We start from the raw sequence: 16,532 nt of genomic DNA on the forward strand, positions 1-16,532 counted from the left end.
AGATTATTAATATACCGTAATATTGATACTTATATCTATACTGTAATCACAAGAAGTATGGAGGTACAGCCAGGAGGCATGCATACCCATAGTGAGATAATCGACACCCTGTTCGAGAAAGATTTTTACTGATGGCTGTTCGAAGCTACCTCAGGATTCATAGGGAAATGAAAAATATCGTTAAGTAACGTATAAAATACAAGACTGAAATTTACGAGACGTTTATAACTCTTATGGACACTACCATTGATTTAATCGAATGAAACATGGCCATTTTTATTTGCCTCATGTTCAGTATAGTATGACACGCTTTTGTAGTTCTGATTGGGGATTAATTGTCCGTATAGCCAAGCTTCATTCCAGCCATATTTGGTGAACAGTTCTTAATGTCGTCCCTAAGCTTTCCCACGATGTCTCGGAGAGTACGGAAGTCGGCTTGATACCTACGAAGATAGAGGAATGTAATTTCTTATTATAATAGCTAGGAAAAATCCTCTGTTAATTATATGGTTTCTTTATTTTATTTTATTGAAGCCATGTGTACCATTTAATTATATCGTCCAAGAAAAAGCATTTCAGATATTAATTCAAGCGTAATTTTTTGCATCGGACGTTGCTTAATCGTTCGCTACAGATGACGCTTTGCGTATACTGTAATGTACGTGCACGCTAGCCCTAAACCATTTACTTTCATTACTAACCTTTGATAAAATTCCGGATAAGAAATTTCGGCATTGCTCAGTAACAGGTCAAGGCCGGCTGGAGCTTGCACACAATTCTGATTGATCTGCCATAACGCCTCTGGACTTAGCATTGAAATTTCGGGCAGGCTAAAAATTGATGTTAAGCAATTGCCTAGGTGAGCATACTATGTAGACTAACACATAGTAATTGCCATCCGACGGCGTCACGTGTGTTGAAAAGTACTCTACCCCAGATATACTTATGGTGCTAGGGAAAGGGTTGTTTTACAAATGCTTTTTTCACGCAAAAAAGCTTCTAAGATTAGTACTAATCCAGCTAAGTAACTTTAATTTGGTCAAAGTTAACGTAAAATAAACATATTTAAGTCTGCTTTCTAAGTGCTTGATATATTTTCAAGTTAAGGATTTTTTTGATCTCGATGAGCACGCGACATTATTTTGAATTAGATTGTTTACAAACATGATTACACCCTCTTTGAGGAAACGCCAAAATATTTGACAGTGAAAATGAAAAAAATAATCAAAGCCCTTATATATAGCCTTCGTCAAGGTTTTTACGCTTGACAGAGGGCGAGGGGAAGGGCCTTGACGGTCTGTACAATTTAAAATGATCAGTGCATTTTGCTTGTTCAGTTAGAGTTAGGCTCTGACCAGTGGGTTTATGAATACAAGTTGTGCTTTACATAAGGGTAAGTTATGATTTCTGTTTTACTAAGACCAAAGTTGTTACTATGCTTATTGTTGTCTTTTAAGGGGTTCACTCTTGAACCATATCTTCAACTTATTTGCCATTGGCAACGTTTGTGTTGCCCCCCCAAATGATCATCTGCATTGACTATACATTTAATAATTCACAGTAATTGACCGCAAGTGCTAACCTATTAAGGAGATCGGCAGATCCTTTGAATTGTCTGTAGATGGCTCCGAAAAGTGCTTTTTCGGAAAGATATTTCTCCCGTATGGAATCTTCGATTTTACGAGCTTCCACAGCCATTCTAGTCCATACACGACTAGAGATATCCATTTTACAGGCAATCACCTTCTATATATACGAATTGAAAGCAAATTAAATATACAGTAGAATCATTTATCCATTAACAACTGTACATTCAAAAACAATTTCTAAATGAAAATTAACTAATTTTTAGGTTAGGTTATATACGGCTAAAATGTTTTCGGATTTGTGCCACCGGTTTTCACTAAGCACCTATGCTGTAACCTTAGTCAAAACAACTATAACGAGATAATGTTATTGTTAAAATCGTATAATAGATCAAATAGGTGTTTTCCCTCCAGACTTTGCCCTATAAGCACTTGCGCACAAGATTAACTCTGATTGAGTTGAAGTGTAATCTTTTAAGTAAAATCAACGCTTAGAATATTTAGACGTATTTAACTATAGGTCCAACTGCCACCCAATCGGCATCGTGTTGTGTGTAAATTCCGCTTGGTCTACTATGAATCAATATCTCGGTTCATTCGCTTCCAATTCGAAACATAGAGAATTCCACACTTTGCCTTCAGGGCAAATCAGTGAAGGAGATGGTTAGGTATACTTGTAACTATTAGCTACAAATCCGCACCAGGAAATAATAAAATTTATATGAATTTTCTACCCTGAAGTACTTCTCTTATGGGCGTCCTAACGAATGACAAAGATGAAAAAAACACTATAAAGGTACAAATCTCAAAAAAGCATGTCTATGTTTACGTAGTAGTTCTTGTTAATGCCACTTCTTACTCACAATGCAACTTAATCCGCACCATCCATCACACTAAATCGACATCAACATGATTCATGCTGTTTTGTACTTACATGATCAGTACCAGAAAGTTGAGCATTGCTTCCGAATACGCTAACCAGGACGAAAAGCCCCATTAGTTGTAACAAGTCTAACTTCATCGTACTACTTTGTGCTTCGATGCACGCTCTCGGATTTTTTTTACCAAAAATAACTTTTTGCTTGAACAACAACAACAACAACAACAAACTGATCGCCTGGAAGGAGTTCGCAAAGCTTTAAAAATGTAAGGCCTCAGACCCTTTTGGGCCCGTAAGAAAAGCCTCGTCCACACGGAGTGTCGTCGCTTCGTGAAGACGATCAGCGTTTCTAGTACCTCTGGCTAACAAATAGAGAGCGGCATAACTAGCGACATCTGTGGATAAGATTAAGGATGCTTGCCAACGAAACGATAGGCGAGTTCTAGAACGAGGTCAATCGGATCTATATAAAGCGCATGGTGACAATTAGATCAAGACGACTAAGCTACTCTAGCTGAACGTCATAAATGGAAACCGGTCATCCGTACCACCCGTCATAGTAGTTGCTAACAACAGCTGTCATAGAAATTCAAAGAAATGCTATTTAAGAACAATTTTTTCCACTGCGTTAGCTTTTCACATATGTTTCATAGTACATGCCTCTATCAGAGAGATATTGTTTGGCTTACCTCTATCTATATAGAGAAGAAAAGTCTTTTGACAGTTTGAAAGAGGCTATTTCCAGGAGGAAAATTATTTTTTACTTCTATATTCGCCACATTGTACTTTTCCGTCATTAAAACAGAAGCGAAATACAGGTAATTTCATGTGTTTTTTTTCAATGTGTCAATTTTTATCGAGCTGTGACGAGTTTCTGTTCCACCCTGCTTATGACTTAAGTTATATTGGCCTATAGAGTCTTGAGGAGTACAAGGCCTTCTCTACAGCGGTTCAGATTTCTGTTACCAGTTATTACAAAAAGCAGACAAATCTTCATAAAGAAGATCAGCTCGGTAGATGTTAACAGATGCTTGCTCTATGTGGTTTCAAGCGGTTATGTACTGGGCTGATTTTAGACTGGATATCCCAAATCATGAAACTATTAGAGATTTTTTCCTATCGGAGTCGATTAAAAAAATATACAGGTCTTAATTTTTTTTTATCCTTTACGACATAGATTAATATTGTCTGTGTGCATCGGATAATATCAGCAATATAAACATATAATGGAGGAGACTAGTCCCTAAAGCAAACCACCACAGAAACTTCTCTCGCAGCGTCGAAGAGGTACGTGTCAGTACCGTATGAAATATAGAAGCGATCAGGACACGACAATAGAAAGCGGGACAATAGTATCAATCATTTGACTGTTGGTGGTTAAATATTTCGCAGAGGACGAGGATGTTCACTTATGAAACAAAAAAAGTTACCCTACTTTAATTGCTTCGAGTGAAGCAACTACGTATGTAATTGTACCTAATGCATTTATATAGCAAATACAGATACTTCTTGAGATTATACTCGTAAATGTGTTTGTCAGAAACATTAAGCGTTGTAACAACATGCTGTAGAAAATGGAGCGGGAAAAAATATCTACGAATTAACCATATGTTTTGCAAGCTAGCAGGGAGCTTTCAAAGAGGCCGCTAGACGGCATTCAGAAGATTCTTATAGGATACGATTACTTTTTTTTACATCATCCTTAAGGCCATCGTTGAAAAGCCAACAGATAAAATGCACGATCGAATCGCCGTATACATTTCAGGCGGTCAATATTAGCAGACAAGGATAACAGCTAATTTATAAGAAATGACCCGTACAGACCATAAGAAGTATGCTTTATTTATAAAAGACTACACAAGAGTATAGGACGACAATATGCTTCGGCTGTTCAGCACCACCTATCGCCACGGGTATCATACACGAATCGATGGCTGGCGTTATCAAGGTTCTCTTATCTACGACATTTTTGTTGAAGTCGGTGACAGTACAAGTGAGCTCGGGGCAAAGTCGTGAGACAGGAAAAACGAATAGGAAACTCGATCAGCAGCAACGGTCACTCAAAGCGACGCGGCTCACAGTAGATCACAGTAAGACTAACAATATCTATCTATATACTATATATAGTATGAAAGTAAGTCAACGGTACCCAAGTGAACGCAATTGTCTATCGATTTTCTTCGCAGATTCAGCGTTAATGAATAAGTAGAAGTATGGAGTTCTCTAATTGACGATGAACAGCAGAGACGAAGTACCACACTTGTCTCTAAAAAATCTGCTCTAGAACTCATAAACACGTTCGACTCTTCACAGTAACGGAATGTCGACTTCAACGACAAATTCGATCGTCTTCGCCAAGACCTTTGCCAAAACGAAATAGCTGAGTAACAATGTTGCATAATGAATAATCGCCAACCTGCAAATCAGACGACAAGATGGAGTAGTACCAAAATTTTTTTATAAGTACTTTACTGGCAGCGTAATGCGTTATAAAGTATATACACAATATAGTTATCATATGATAGCTTCAAAGCTTATCGCGGATCTATTATTAATGAAGATAACAATCTGATGTATTGCAAAAACGGCCAAATCATTAGTTAATAGGAGTAACATACCTTATACCTATACTTGTTTAAGATTAACATACCTATATATATATTAACATACCTACCTTGTTTAGCAATAACATACCCGTTGAAAAAAAGTTATTCATTGATGCAATCATTTGATCTTCACAACTAGTGAACTTCACATCGGTCGACGACAATGATAACTTACTTTCGTCTCCATCGACGCGCTGGTTCCAGCTGGCTCAAAGTCTCGTTCAAGACGAAGTACTTAATACTGGACAAATAGATCATGAAGAATTCATCCCAGCAGAACTCTTCGGTCGACATCATCGGGAATAACTGACAGGACAATAATACAGTTACGTTCTCGTTGATTAGGCATAAATAGGCCCATAAGAGACTACTCAGACGAAACCTAATTTTCGTCTGGGAAGCTGCCTTTTACCGATTCAGATCCAATGTATAACGATAATAATCTTACTCGGTAATACGGGACGTATCGCACAACAAATATTTAACTAGGTAGATTATGTAAGAGTAATAATATGTAAACGTATGCAAAAATATACGACTAACTGGGTTCTAGGATTGATAGAAAGACCTAGCGTATTGAGAACCAGCCCCATCTCATTACGAAACGTTTGTCTCAAGTGTCATCTATATGATGAACCGATACCCCAGTTCGCACTTACATATTGATCTGTCTCAGTTAGGCCGTCGAAAAGCTGTTTCGAATTGGTCGTTTCAAAGTTCCAGTCCTGCAAAAAAAAGAATCCAAGCATCTCCAAGCTGTCCACGAGGCGATGATACATTTTCCTAATGGCAATCTGCTTGCCAGCTAAGCGACATACAAACAGATCAGCTAACTCCATAGGAATCCTATGAAACAAAAACATTCTGATAAAGCGAAAAACATCAAATTATTGTATCTTGTCAATGGAGGAGCAATGATGAAGGACCGAGCGTATGAGGTAAAAATTTTAGCCATTATATCATTAAAAACAGTAGCTGTAGGTCATAATAATAATAATCGTGAAGGATGCAACCTCAGCCGAAATTCCCATTCGGTTTCCACAACAGCTGCTCCTTGGTAACGAATGCAGTTTAATGGTGGAAATTCAGCTACAAGTTTTTCGCAACGACCCTTAAAGTCGAACATGGGCAGATTTCGTTCGTGGCCCATACAGGCATGAACCACCGGTACCGGAGTATCTAGGTGAAACCAGTTAGTTGCACGTCTGCAATCCAGGAATTAATTGATACACCCATTCAGTAACTTGCAGATTTTATTATAGTTTGTTTGTTGTCACCATCATGCTTGATAGATATGAAAAAATATATAGTACTAAATACGAAATAAAGAGGCTATAAAGAAAATCGTCATTGGTTGCAATAAAATTTTCTGCACGATATTCTCAAATAATCTCATCATGAAATCGTATCTATTTCCTTTCGTTAGAGGCCCGTTTAAAAATGTGTTGTTTCGTCTCACAAGCTACTATACCAATGTTCATACACCATATTCGATTCCATTTGTTCAGAGGCATACAGTATTAAAGGGAGCTGAAATGAACATATTGCCGTGTAGCCATCCAGGGCTTCTCGATAAAAATGTCGGACACCCACTAGCCGCTCCCCTGCGCGACCATTAGAACCGGACCCTCAGCCGATTATAAATTGAAAAGTACACATCCTTACAGTTGACGATATAGGCGAAAAAAAAAAACGAAAGATTCGTACGAAACTTGTGAATACGGATTGCCGTAAATGCAATTGCAGTCCCCCGCATCCATTAGAGGGTTAAAATGTATATTGACAGTTTCTAGCAATCTCTCTCTCTCTCTCTCTATATATATATATATATATATAGATATATATATATATATATATATATATATATATATATATATATATATATACACACATATATGCTGTTCTGACAAAAACCCATTATAGCCCCCTTGTGATTGAATAAAGCGATTTAAAGTATATTTATTGAATCAAGTTTAAGACAACGCAATGTACATTGGTTCAGTTATTATAAGGACATGTATCATGGGGCTCCAGCCAACCTTCTGTAGAATTCACGATTGCCATTTGTTCAAATTAGCAGGCTGTCTATAATATAACGCTAGTTGAAGTCTTATTCAAGGGTCTATTCGCCCTTTTAGTGATAGTATTCCAATAAGTGATACGCATACGTAGTTATCGCACTATAATCCCTGCAGACTGGTTCGGCTTCTATCGCACAACATCTACCTTACCACCGCTGTATGAGAATAGTTGTACCAATGGCCATATAGATGAGATAACGGTTGAAACGGCAACGTGAATTGATGATAGGAAAATCCTTATTAGTTATAAGAAGTATCCTTCCCAAAAGGTAACAAGGGAATTGAGAGGGCCCCTAGCTTAAATATGTTCTTGTCGGCCTTTGTTTCTTTTCGTAATTGTTTTATATCCTATCGATTTGTTGTGAACCGTTGAAATACTCTGCGTCCTAAATGATACAGGTAGAAAATGGCTCTTGCTCTTGCTGGGGCTTCTGATGAAACACTGCGCTGTTCCGTCAACCTGGCAGGTGATATGTTAACGACACTGAATTACATATTTGGTTACTCTGAAAACAGGATATGTTGTGTTAGGGTTTCCAGCGCGTTACTGCATGGTTGCCCCATATTTTCGTATCGAATACCAAGAAGAAAAGCAATGTCTCATTCTTCCTTCGGCCGTAATAATATGAACATTCGGCAAAAACCTGCGATGAGATGGCTACAACAACGGCACGTTAACAGCCATCAAAATATAGACAGAAGTACCTCTGTAAAAGCACACGACATCGAAACGATAACGGCACAAAAAAAATTATAATCATATGAGGCATTGTTGCCGCCAGACCAGCAGCGTCATAGGAAAATTCGCTGCCGCGAACTAAATAGAAGCGTTTCTTCGCTGCTTTGAATGGGCCAGAGTCAATGTCCATATATATATATATATATATATATATATATGTATATAGAAAGCGTTTACTAATCTATATACATATATATGGACCACAGAATGGGTCATTTTATAATGGTTTTAGCTCTCTGAGCTATGTGCGCTCAGGATCAAAAGTGTTTAGCGTCAGCAACCCGTCGTATATATATACGTGATATATGGGTCGAAGTTTTTAAATCATTTCAACCTACAGAGCCATCTGTCCTGGTTGCGTGTCAGTTACTCCAGTTCCTCGTAGCCGAAAATTTAACGCTAAATGTCGTTGTAGAATATGTCCAAATTCTCTAGAACCAATGTACAAGCTACGTTATCAGTACGTGCACGAATGATATCTCTGCTTACATACGATCACTGAGCAAATCAGGCATGCGCGTCTTTTTTTTTTCAGAACAATTGTATTAGTTTAGGCCGATATGCTGTTGATATAGCCTTGTAGGTGACTAGTATTTATAGTTTATTCGCTTTCCGCTGTTATCTTTATAGCCATTAAGGTTCTGATTGTCTGGGACTTTCACTTTATGCGGAAATGGGAGAACCCTTTAGGTCAAACCTGGGATGCCGTACATAGCAAACGTTCTGATCGGATATTAAGTACGATAATTAATAATATATTGATAAAAAAAATATTCGACGGGTTTGCTTTTCCTTCCAATTGGCCGTACCGGTATACTGCGGCAATGATACAGTTTACGACAAAATCTGCAGGAACGATATCTGGTTTGAGAGAAAGCTTTGTTCGGACGACGGACAAGACACCGGTGCCTAGAGCCAATAAGAAACCAGTCGGACCGTTCATATTATCAATCCAAGCCTGAAAAAAACATTAATAGACCATATAGTTTACGTGGAACATTTTTGGACGAAGTCAATACACTTCATTAGTATCTACGGTTCAGTTTCATCGTTCCATATTTTTGCAGGCATGGTGTTTCTGGTAATGGTGAAGATTTTAAGGTGGTACTTACCGGAAATGGTTCCTTGTTTGTGGCGATCACGACTGAGGGACGCACAATAATAGCAGGTAAGCCTGAATTTTCAACCACCTGTTCTGCTAGTTTCTTTGTTATTGTATAAGTGTTGGGAAACCCGAGCATAAGCTTCGGCGTCGCTGCCTCCAGTGCGTCCGGAGGCAGACGTTCGATTAACTCTAGTAAATCTTCGCCGGACAACTTCGAGCTAGAAAACGATACCGTTGATCAAAGTATTAGCTGTGTGCATCTTCAATCCAAACGTAATAGTTGGATAATGAATACTCTGGCCATGGTTGATGCTGATATATATGTTGTAAGTTACGTCTGCATAGAATTATCATTGCCTTTTAAATGATCTAATAGTTCCAAAAAATGAAACATTTACCGTTTCAGCAGATCTCTAGATGCATAAGAGGATGCTACAATGTCATGAATGACGCACTACCAAAGATTATATATATATATATATATATATATAATCTTTAGAAATCTATCAAGGCATGATACGAAAAGCCAGAAGAATCCTTACTGATAGACCCGCTCTTCGACGATAACGTCTGATGGTTCGGTGACATTGACATAAGCAGTCGATACATGTAAGAGACAACAGAGTTTCGGCATCTGACGACAAAGAGCGACCATCTGTATGGTGCTGCCGATATTAACTCGCGTCGCCACCGATAAAGGCTCGTTGAATTTTACGGTTGCAGCAGAATGAATCACAATTTCAACCTCCAACTTGATTCTATAAAAGTCAAATAGTTAGACTAGAATATAGTCAATTACACGAAAAAGTTACTAAAGAAAGTTGATACTAACGATTAAGTTTCACTAACATTATGACTATTTCCGAGAAATCTAAATTGTCGAAGGAACGATTTTAGCCAGATGTGCATCACAAAATATATGCGGGGGCTTCTCAATACGAAGACTTCTATATCTGAGTTTCTATCAGGGAGTTTTGGGAGAATATTTGCGCGTGCGTTTCTTCTGGAGGGAAAAATGCTAGAACTTGCTATATAGAAATTTTTTAAAGTTAGCAGGCAGTAAAGTTTTAACCCAATTGTACTTTTTTTTTTCTATAGCGTAAAATGCTTACGCTTCTTAGGATAATATATATTTCTTTCAAAGCTTATTCTCTTTCAAGCTAAAGTTGGTGACGTTCGCTCACCTGCACCCAACGCACAGACATCCCTAAGTGACGGAGTGAACGACATTTTTCCTCTCTAGTATTTAGGAATTTGGACAAGGGTACCACATGCTGTTAAGGGCAATAAGCATACTGATGCTGTTGACCGACTACGAAATATTCTATATGCGATTCATGTTTATAAGCCGCTTGCCCGAAAAAAATGGCTAAGTAGACTGGATCATGCAAAGTTAATGCAGTTTGATTTGTGGGGACGTGCCCAAAACTTTAAATTTACATGAACCCAAATTTAATAAATAAAAAATTTAATAAATCTAAGAAAAATGTTTATCAATACCGATCTCAATACCGAAACATAGTAGTACATTATGAGATGGATATCGAGTAGAATCTAATAGACGCTAGAAGCCCCTAGTCTACAACGTATGCTTGAGATTTGGTTTACCTGGCAAGGTCAGCTTCAGATAAACCGAGAAGTGGCTCAGACGTTTCTCCGACGAGTGCCTCCACTTGGTTCAAGGCTTCAGGCCGACGATTTATCACCCCTTCAAATACCTATCAAAAGGGCATCAAATAGGATTGTTTCTGTTCTTTGTTCTGCTCAAGCGCATTTCGTTAAAACGTTATTCTCTCAGGCTGAGCCTATTGCAACAAAATCGTTATCATATGAATAGAATAATTATAATGGACATTCAATTATTATGAGTAATAATTGAATGTAGCAGCATATATTACGACATATAGTGAAACGCGCGGATCAGGGAAACTCTTTGTGGGGTACTGCTGCTGACCGCTGACATAAAGCTTACTATTCGTGAATGGATGTAGATAAGGCACAGATAACAGGCAAAAATAGCCTTAGACATGGAACATGTAAACATCGTTTAGTCTCAACAGATGCACAGGAAGTTCACGTGTAAAAACCTGCCTTGCCTGCAAGTAGAGTTGCGAGTCGCTTTTGAGGGCTGACGCCTTTCTTAGGTCGTATGACGAGGTAGATCTTTCTGATATCCGGACATGCGCGGAGCAGCTTCTCTACCAAAAGCTAGATGGATAGGTTAAAGCAGTTTAGATCTTTAGGTGTTGATCAAAGTGGGTGCATACGTACATTAAGGTCCACCACATCATCAGTGTTCGATTATGGACGTCGGTCTTTATGAACAAAGCGCAATATGAGGACAACGGTTTGTCGTTGTAGGAATTTACTGAAACGGTCTGAACTTCAGTTCCAATTAATCTTTATTACTGTCATGTATTACATTTAGCAAACGAAAGGATTAAAATCTGTTTGAAAGAGTATACTTTTCCAAGACCCCCAAACACAAATGCACACACAGCACCGAGGAGACAGGATAAATTTAGAAGAAAAATCTATATATGCTGAAAAAGCCACTATTTTTCTCTTTAAATCACCTTACTATTATAGGGTGTAGGGCAAATACTGTGTGTATAATCCGAAAAGGGATGAAGGGAGACTCTTCACGCAGGTTACGATATTTCAATACAACTCTATCCAGTGAGTAAATTATACAACCTATCAAAGGCCTGATAAAAACTGAAATAAATGCGACTTACAATTCTTACTAGACATTCTTTCTCAATATATATATATTGAATATATATATCAATATATATATCAATATATATATAACATACGCCACGAAGCTCACCTTTCCTATAAAGCCGGTTCCACCAGTAATCAACAGCGTTTTGTTGGCAAAAAATGCCGCTATGTCCGAGTGTTTACTCGCGGCGAAATCCATTTTCCGTTTGTGGCTTTTCTGAGCTGCTCAATATTCCTTAGGTTTTTGTCGGCTGATTTCAAAGAGATAGAATTTTTCCGCCTGTCGCAAAGGCACAAAGCTGTTAATTTTTTCATCTGAAAGGCCATTCAACACGAAACGTGTCCTATATTGTCGCTGCACGATCGCTACGCTAACGTATTGTTCTATCGTACGGTAGACGCCGGATATGATTAAACCACTAAATGAAGCATCAACAGCTCTACATGCAGTACAATGATGTATTCTATTTGAACTCAATAATTAATAACAAAATGGGATTTTCTTTATAAGAATACTTTAATACGCGGGTATCTGATATAAAAATGTGTGTTGTTTAATCGAGCCAAACAAACGTTAGCATACCCGTCTGAAAAGCTTTATCGGTCTCGCCTCCAGGAAAACAAAAGAAAAACGAAAAAGAGCATTTATTTCGCAGGGTACTTGTTCTGAATCTACGATTGAACGTTTCTATGAGTTGTACAGACCATCTGGTCACCTCTAGTAGAACAATGCGTACTTCCCTAAACACTTTTCCCACCTTTTTTTTTTTTTAGCACAAATCCATCTATTTACTTAAGCCTTTCATGCCTTCAATTTGAATTTGTAGCCATAAAATGTCTGTTCTACCACAATTCCAGCTAGAGAACAAGACGCTGACAAAGTAAACGTGTGGTTATTGTAGATACAAGAGTAATATATAACGAAAGCTCGTTAACTGCTGCGTTGTTCAGTCGAAACTCAGACCTAACAGTATATCAGAGAAAATGAGTGAAATTTAGGAAAAAATATTAGATCTATCAAGACCATATAAATCGCGTCATGTAATCGAGCTTTGCCTGCTTCCCCCTGCAATAGAAAAGATGCTTTTAGATACTTTAAAGGTGAGACGGCTGGTAATTTAACATTAGCAGGGAACGGGTGCTGCTAGCGAACGGGCTTGTTTTGCAAAGATCAGATCACCATTTACGTTTTGGTTAAGCGCTAATCTAACCTTTACTGATCCTAGTAGTTCGCATCTAATACTATCGCATTACTTTGCTTGTTATTATTTCCATGTCTGATTTTATTATATATATATATATTACGCCCTCATATTAGCGATTTAATTAAATCATTTTCTTGATCATTTAGTAATCCTGGATTGATTTTGTTTATATATTTTGTCTAATGTTACGCAGTCTTAGCAAGCTGTCAAACGTGCACGATGTTTCTGTCGGATCATAGAACTTAATCAAGGATTGCTTTCATTGCTACAATATGTATGTATATATAGGGTGCGACGCAATCGTTAATACACACGCAATTTCGCGCACGCCATTTTTATGTTATTTTGCCATCTGCAATCAAGTGAAAGGCGAAAAGGGTGATGATTTTGTCCGAGCCTCCGTCGGCGACTGTACACGGGCCGTCTAAATATTGTTGTTGTAGAGGGGTCGGGAAACAGAGACAGCCCCCGACTATCTGGCTGACGCTAGCTTATTGCCTTCTAGCCTGCGTCGACTGAATATCTGGTAGCTACATAGAAAGAATGGATATTTGTGAACTATCAATACTACAACGAAAGCGCGCATTATCGTACATGATAGCCGCCATACATATTTGGAATATATATACCTACTTTGTTGCTTAGAATCTTGTATTATTTATATATCTATATAAAAGCTCATTGGCTGGGCGCCGATAGTTCGGTAGTCGCAGGGTGGTCGTAGCATTAGTGGCACGCGTGCAGAAGATCGTCCGTAAGCGCTGCGCGCTTTCTGACCGTCTAGCGTTGACCCAGCGTCAACAGCAGCAACGACCGCTGGTTGAAATTGTGGGTCTATGCACATGCCCTTCGGGGCACGCTAGTGTTAGTGCTGCGAACAATAATCCTGATTGGCGCATCGATGTCTATGACATCGCCATCGACTATGGTAAAAGTGGTCAAATCAGCAACATGACTACTTTGTAGTATACTATCGTACATTAGTCATTGCAATCTTCATAGCTAGCAAATCAGTACAACCATTCAGCTTCATACATAGGACGCTTCGGCCCAACCGGCCAGGGTTAGCGCACCAGCAGCTGCAGCAACGGTACTGGCCAGATCAACGATGGCCTAATTTCCAGACAATATCATTTGACTGGTATTGCATGATAGCAATAAAGGGAATTGATATATACATAAAAATAGCGCGCTTCAAGCCAATCTACGTGTTTAAAAGCATGTCTGAACTGTATATATTTGTTTTGTGTTAAGTGTTGCGCAGTATCCCCAAACAATCAGTATGCGCTAAACACGTTTGATGTCGCACGAGTGATCGACGTATGCTGTGATATCAAATAGAGCTTCAATAGACTATGTAGCTCGTAAAGCTGTTCCCTGCCGTAAGTATTGCTTTCGACTCACAAAAATTCTCTAAAATCAAAGCGTCAATAGTGGCTAATAGTTAGAGAACAGAAAATGATAACAAATTTTTCCTTTTTTTTTTTTTTTTTTTTCTATCAAGTAACGTTGCTAGCACTTGTTTTCTTTTTATGACACGAAAGCAAAAAGCTCTTACTACCAAAGAAAAAAAGAAGATCCCTGTAGAAATACTGTGATAAATGTCAACGATTTTCCCTGTCCTAACGGATTTGCTTGAAACGATTTAGGTATACGTCTGTGCGACCGTACAAGCTAAGGTGCCAATGATTCCTTCAAGATACTAGAAATAAACAATAACAACAACGTCAGTACCAGCGACACGCTAATGAGTAAGATATGCCCTCGGCCGTTGAATAGCGGATTGCCGTCGATGCCGTACTATCTCGTTCTAATACGGCCTGCCGCCGTATCGTAACCCCACGCCGATCGATTACTTTATGTCGTTTACTGTGTAGTTGTACATTTCGGTTAACCGGAGCAATACTATCTTTTCTAATATTTATTGGTCTGGTTTTACAGATTCAAGCACCCGGGAAACGCTCTTTCGCATCTACTATGCAGCACATAACGTTATAACATGACGCATATATTACAGCCATCTGTAGATGGTTCACCGATTATTGTATTATTATATAGATGTAGATTGGACGTGACCCGCTGGAACTACCACTAAAATTCTGCAAATTCTAATCAGTAACGCGTGTCGGCAAGCCTCTCTGGACAAGGTTTAATTCCAGATTCGAAGTTTGCTTTTGTCGTTCAGAACAAGATCGCAACATCAAGGCACACTAAATGGGAGATTATTACAGACTATGCGCTAAATAACTGTATAAACATTATACCGTTTATACCTTTAACGTCGGTGGAAACCTATAGTGGGTTTTGTAACAAGAAAGACAATTACTAATTTCAGGCAAAATGGCTCTCGATCGGGTTTTTCAGAATTCTATTGTCTGACATATCTATGCAATATCTTTCGTGTACTGGTTAATAACAGAACATTGTTTAAGAAAAATATGAAGTGTTTATAAAGCACGATAATAGACGCACCAAATTTTTGATGATGGTTTTCATAGCAGAAGCATTGAGCACTACTGATTATCTCCTGCCGTTACTGGATTCTAGTTGCAACCGTATGGAATTAGGCTGTATGGCGATACCTTCTCCTGACAGGAATTCCACCAACTGCCTCCCCCCCCCCCCCAAAAGGCCGACAATTAACAAATTGACCATTAATAACAAGCTTCCTCGTATGCCTCGATGACCTCACGACAAATCATCTGCTAGCTAGACTCGTTATTTACCAATGACTAGTTAGGCTATATTCTATGTCGTTTGTGTAGAAAGTCCTTTGGGTATAATGTAGTGTCATAATGAACACGTATCTCTTTTAGATATGATAGAGTCTATGTACCTTATATCAACAATGCGTTATTCCTCTCAGATTAGTTATACTTGGTTCAAACGGCATTACGAGGTACTTGATCAGTAGCGAATATAAAACCGCGTTTGTACGCGGACGTTGAAATATGGCCACAGATAGGGCCATATTGGGTACGATTTTCTTTTGTGATCATCATCTTTTCATTTCACTAAAAAAAAAATGTTCGCTCCAAATACTTTCATGAATCACTACCTTTTATATAATCTTTTAGCTTCCGAAAGCATTATCTTCGTTAGCTAGGAAGTTTGCATTCGACTCTATCGAAAGTTGGCTAATTTCAAGTATATGAACGTCAGATTTGAAAATGGTTATCGTCCGCTCTAGACCCTATACGCGGTATCAAGTATGCTCCGCAAGTACGAGTGATGATAGCCAAAGCCAAAGTCAGAAACAAGTACCCTAAGTACGACCTAACTGTATGAAGTCATTTTCCTTATTGATGCGTTTATCCTTTCGAACTTCAAGCGCTGAAGGATTTCAGGGGTCTATATTAATCCTTTTGCCAGTCTACGAGTGTCTAGGGTCGTGTGCTATATGGATATATACAGATGCATGCAGGAATAGGATTATAATTTCATGGGTCTGGATAATTGCGCTTACCAGAATTGTATACAGAGAACAGAAAAATCCGTGCGTTCCATACCCCACTGATAAACAGAAGCGATAGTAACGAGTATTAGGATCTGGAGATTGGGTTATGGAACTGCTATATGCGAGTACTAACATATAATTTCTGT

At 38.5% G+C, this 16,532-nt stretch overlaps 2 protein-coding genes across 7 annotated transcripts in view; both read right to left on the reverse strand.

The window, feature by feature from the left end:
• Positions 1–250: 250 nt before the first annotated feature.
• Positions 251–2,956, reverse strand: LOC111249484 (uncharacterized). Of its 2 annotated transcripts, XM_022803402.2 has the most exons (4): positions 2,521–2,867; positions 1,583–1,746; positions 702–830; positions 251–443 (listed from the first exon to the last, which is right to left on the reverse strand). In XM_022803402.2, the coding sequence occupies exons 1-4, from the start codon at positions 2,605–2,607 to the stop codon at positions 332–334; spliced, it is 492 nt and encodes a 163-aa protein (XP_022659137.1). In that variant the 5' UTR covers positions 2,608–2,867; the 3' UTR covers positions 251–331. The 2 variants fall into 2 exon arrangements, with proteins under 2 accessions (XP_022659137.1, XP_022659145.1); XM_022803410.2 differs by lacking the exon at positions 1,583–1,746 and having other exon boundaries at positions 2,521–2,956.
• Positions 2,957–4,287: 1,331 nt separating this feature from the next.
• The window catches only part of LOC111242925 (putative fatty acyl-CoA reductase CG5065), a 36,710-nt gene continuing 24,465 nt past the window's right edge, over positions 4,288–16,532 (reverse strand). For 2 of the 5 annotated variants that reach the window (XM_086984977.1, XM_022787870.2), the window contains 10 exons: positions 11,831–12,039; positions 11,089–11,205; positions 10,606–10,715; positions 9,540–9,755; positions 9,005–9,215; positions 8,702–8,850; positions 6,086–6,277; positions 5,732–5,936; positions 5,248–5,378; positions 4,288–4,882 (listed from right to left, as the gene is read on the reverse strand). In XM_086984977.1, coding sequence (XP_086841103.1) covers positions 4,774–4,882; positions 5,248–5,378; positions 5,732–5,936; positions 6,086–6,277; positions 8,702–8,850; positions 9,005–9,215; positions 9,540–9,755; positions 10,606–10,715; positions 11,089–11,205; positions 11,831–11,923 — 1,533 coding nt within the window. In that variant the 5' untranslated portion in view covers positions 11,924–12,039 and the 3' untranslated portion in view covers positions 4,288–4,773. Of the gene's footprint in view, positions 4,883–5,247; positions 5,379–5,731; positions 5,937–6,085; positions 6,278–8,701; positions 8,851–9,004; positions 9,216–9,539; positions 9,756–10,605; positions 10,716–11,088; positions 11,206–11,830; positions 12,483–16,532 lie in introns of those variants that run through there. The other 3 variants (XM_022787871.2, XM_086984981.1, XM_022787872.2) reach the window with 3 other exon arrangements.

Source organism: Varroa destructor, unplaced genomic scaffold, assembly GCF_002443255.2.
Source record: "Varroa destructor unplaced genomic scaffold, Vdes_3.0 BEIS01000001.1, whole genome shotgun sequence".
Classification (NCBI taxonomy): Eukaryota; Metazoa; Arthropoda; class Arachnida; order Mesostigmata; family Varroidae; genus Varroa; species Varroa destructor.

Coding starts and splice junctions, on each gene's coding strand:
- LOC111249484 (XM_022803402.2), bottom strand. CDS start 2,607: ATGAAGTTAGACTTGTTACAACTAATGGGGCTTTTCGTCCTGGTTAGC. Junction 1,747..2,520: donor AACTTTCTGGTACTGATCAT/GTAAGTACAAAA, acceptor TCGTATATATAG/AAGGTGATTGCCTGTAAAAT. Junction 444..701: donor TATCCGGAATTTTATCAAAG/GTTAGTAATGAA, acceptor CTATCTTCGTAG/GTATCAAGCCGACTTCCGTA.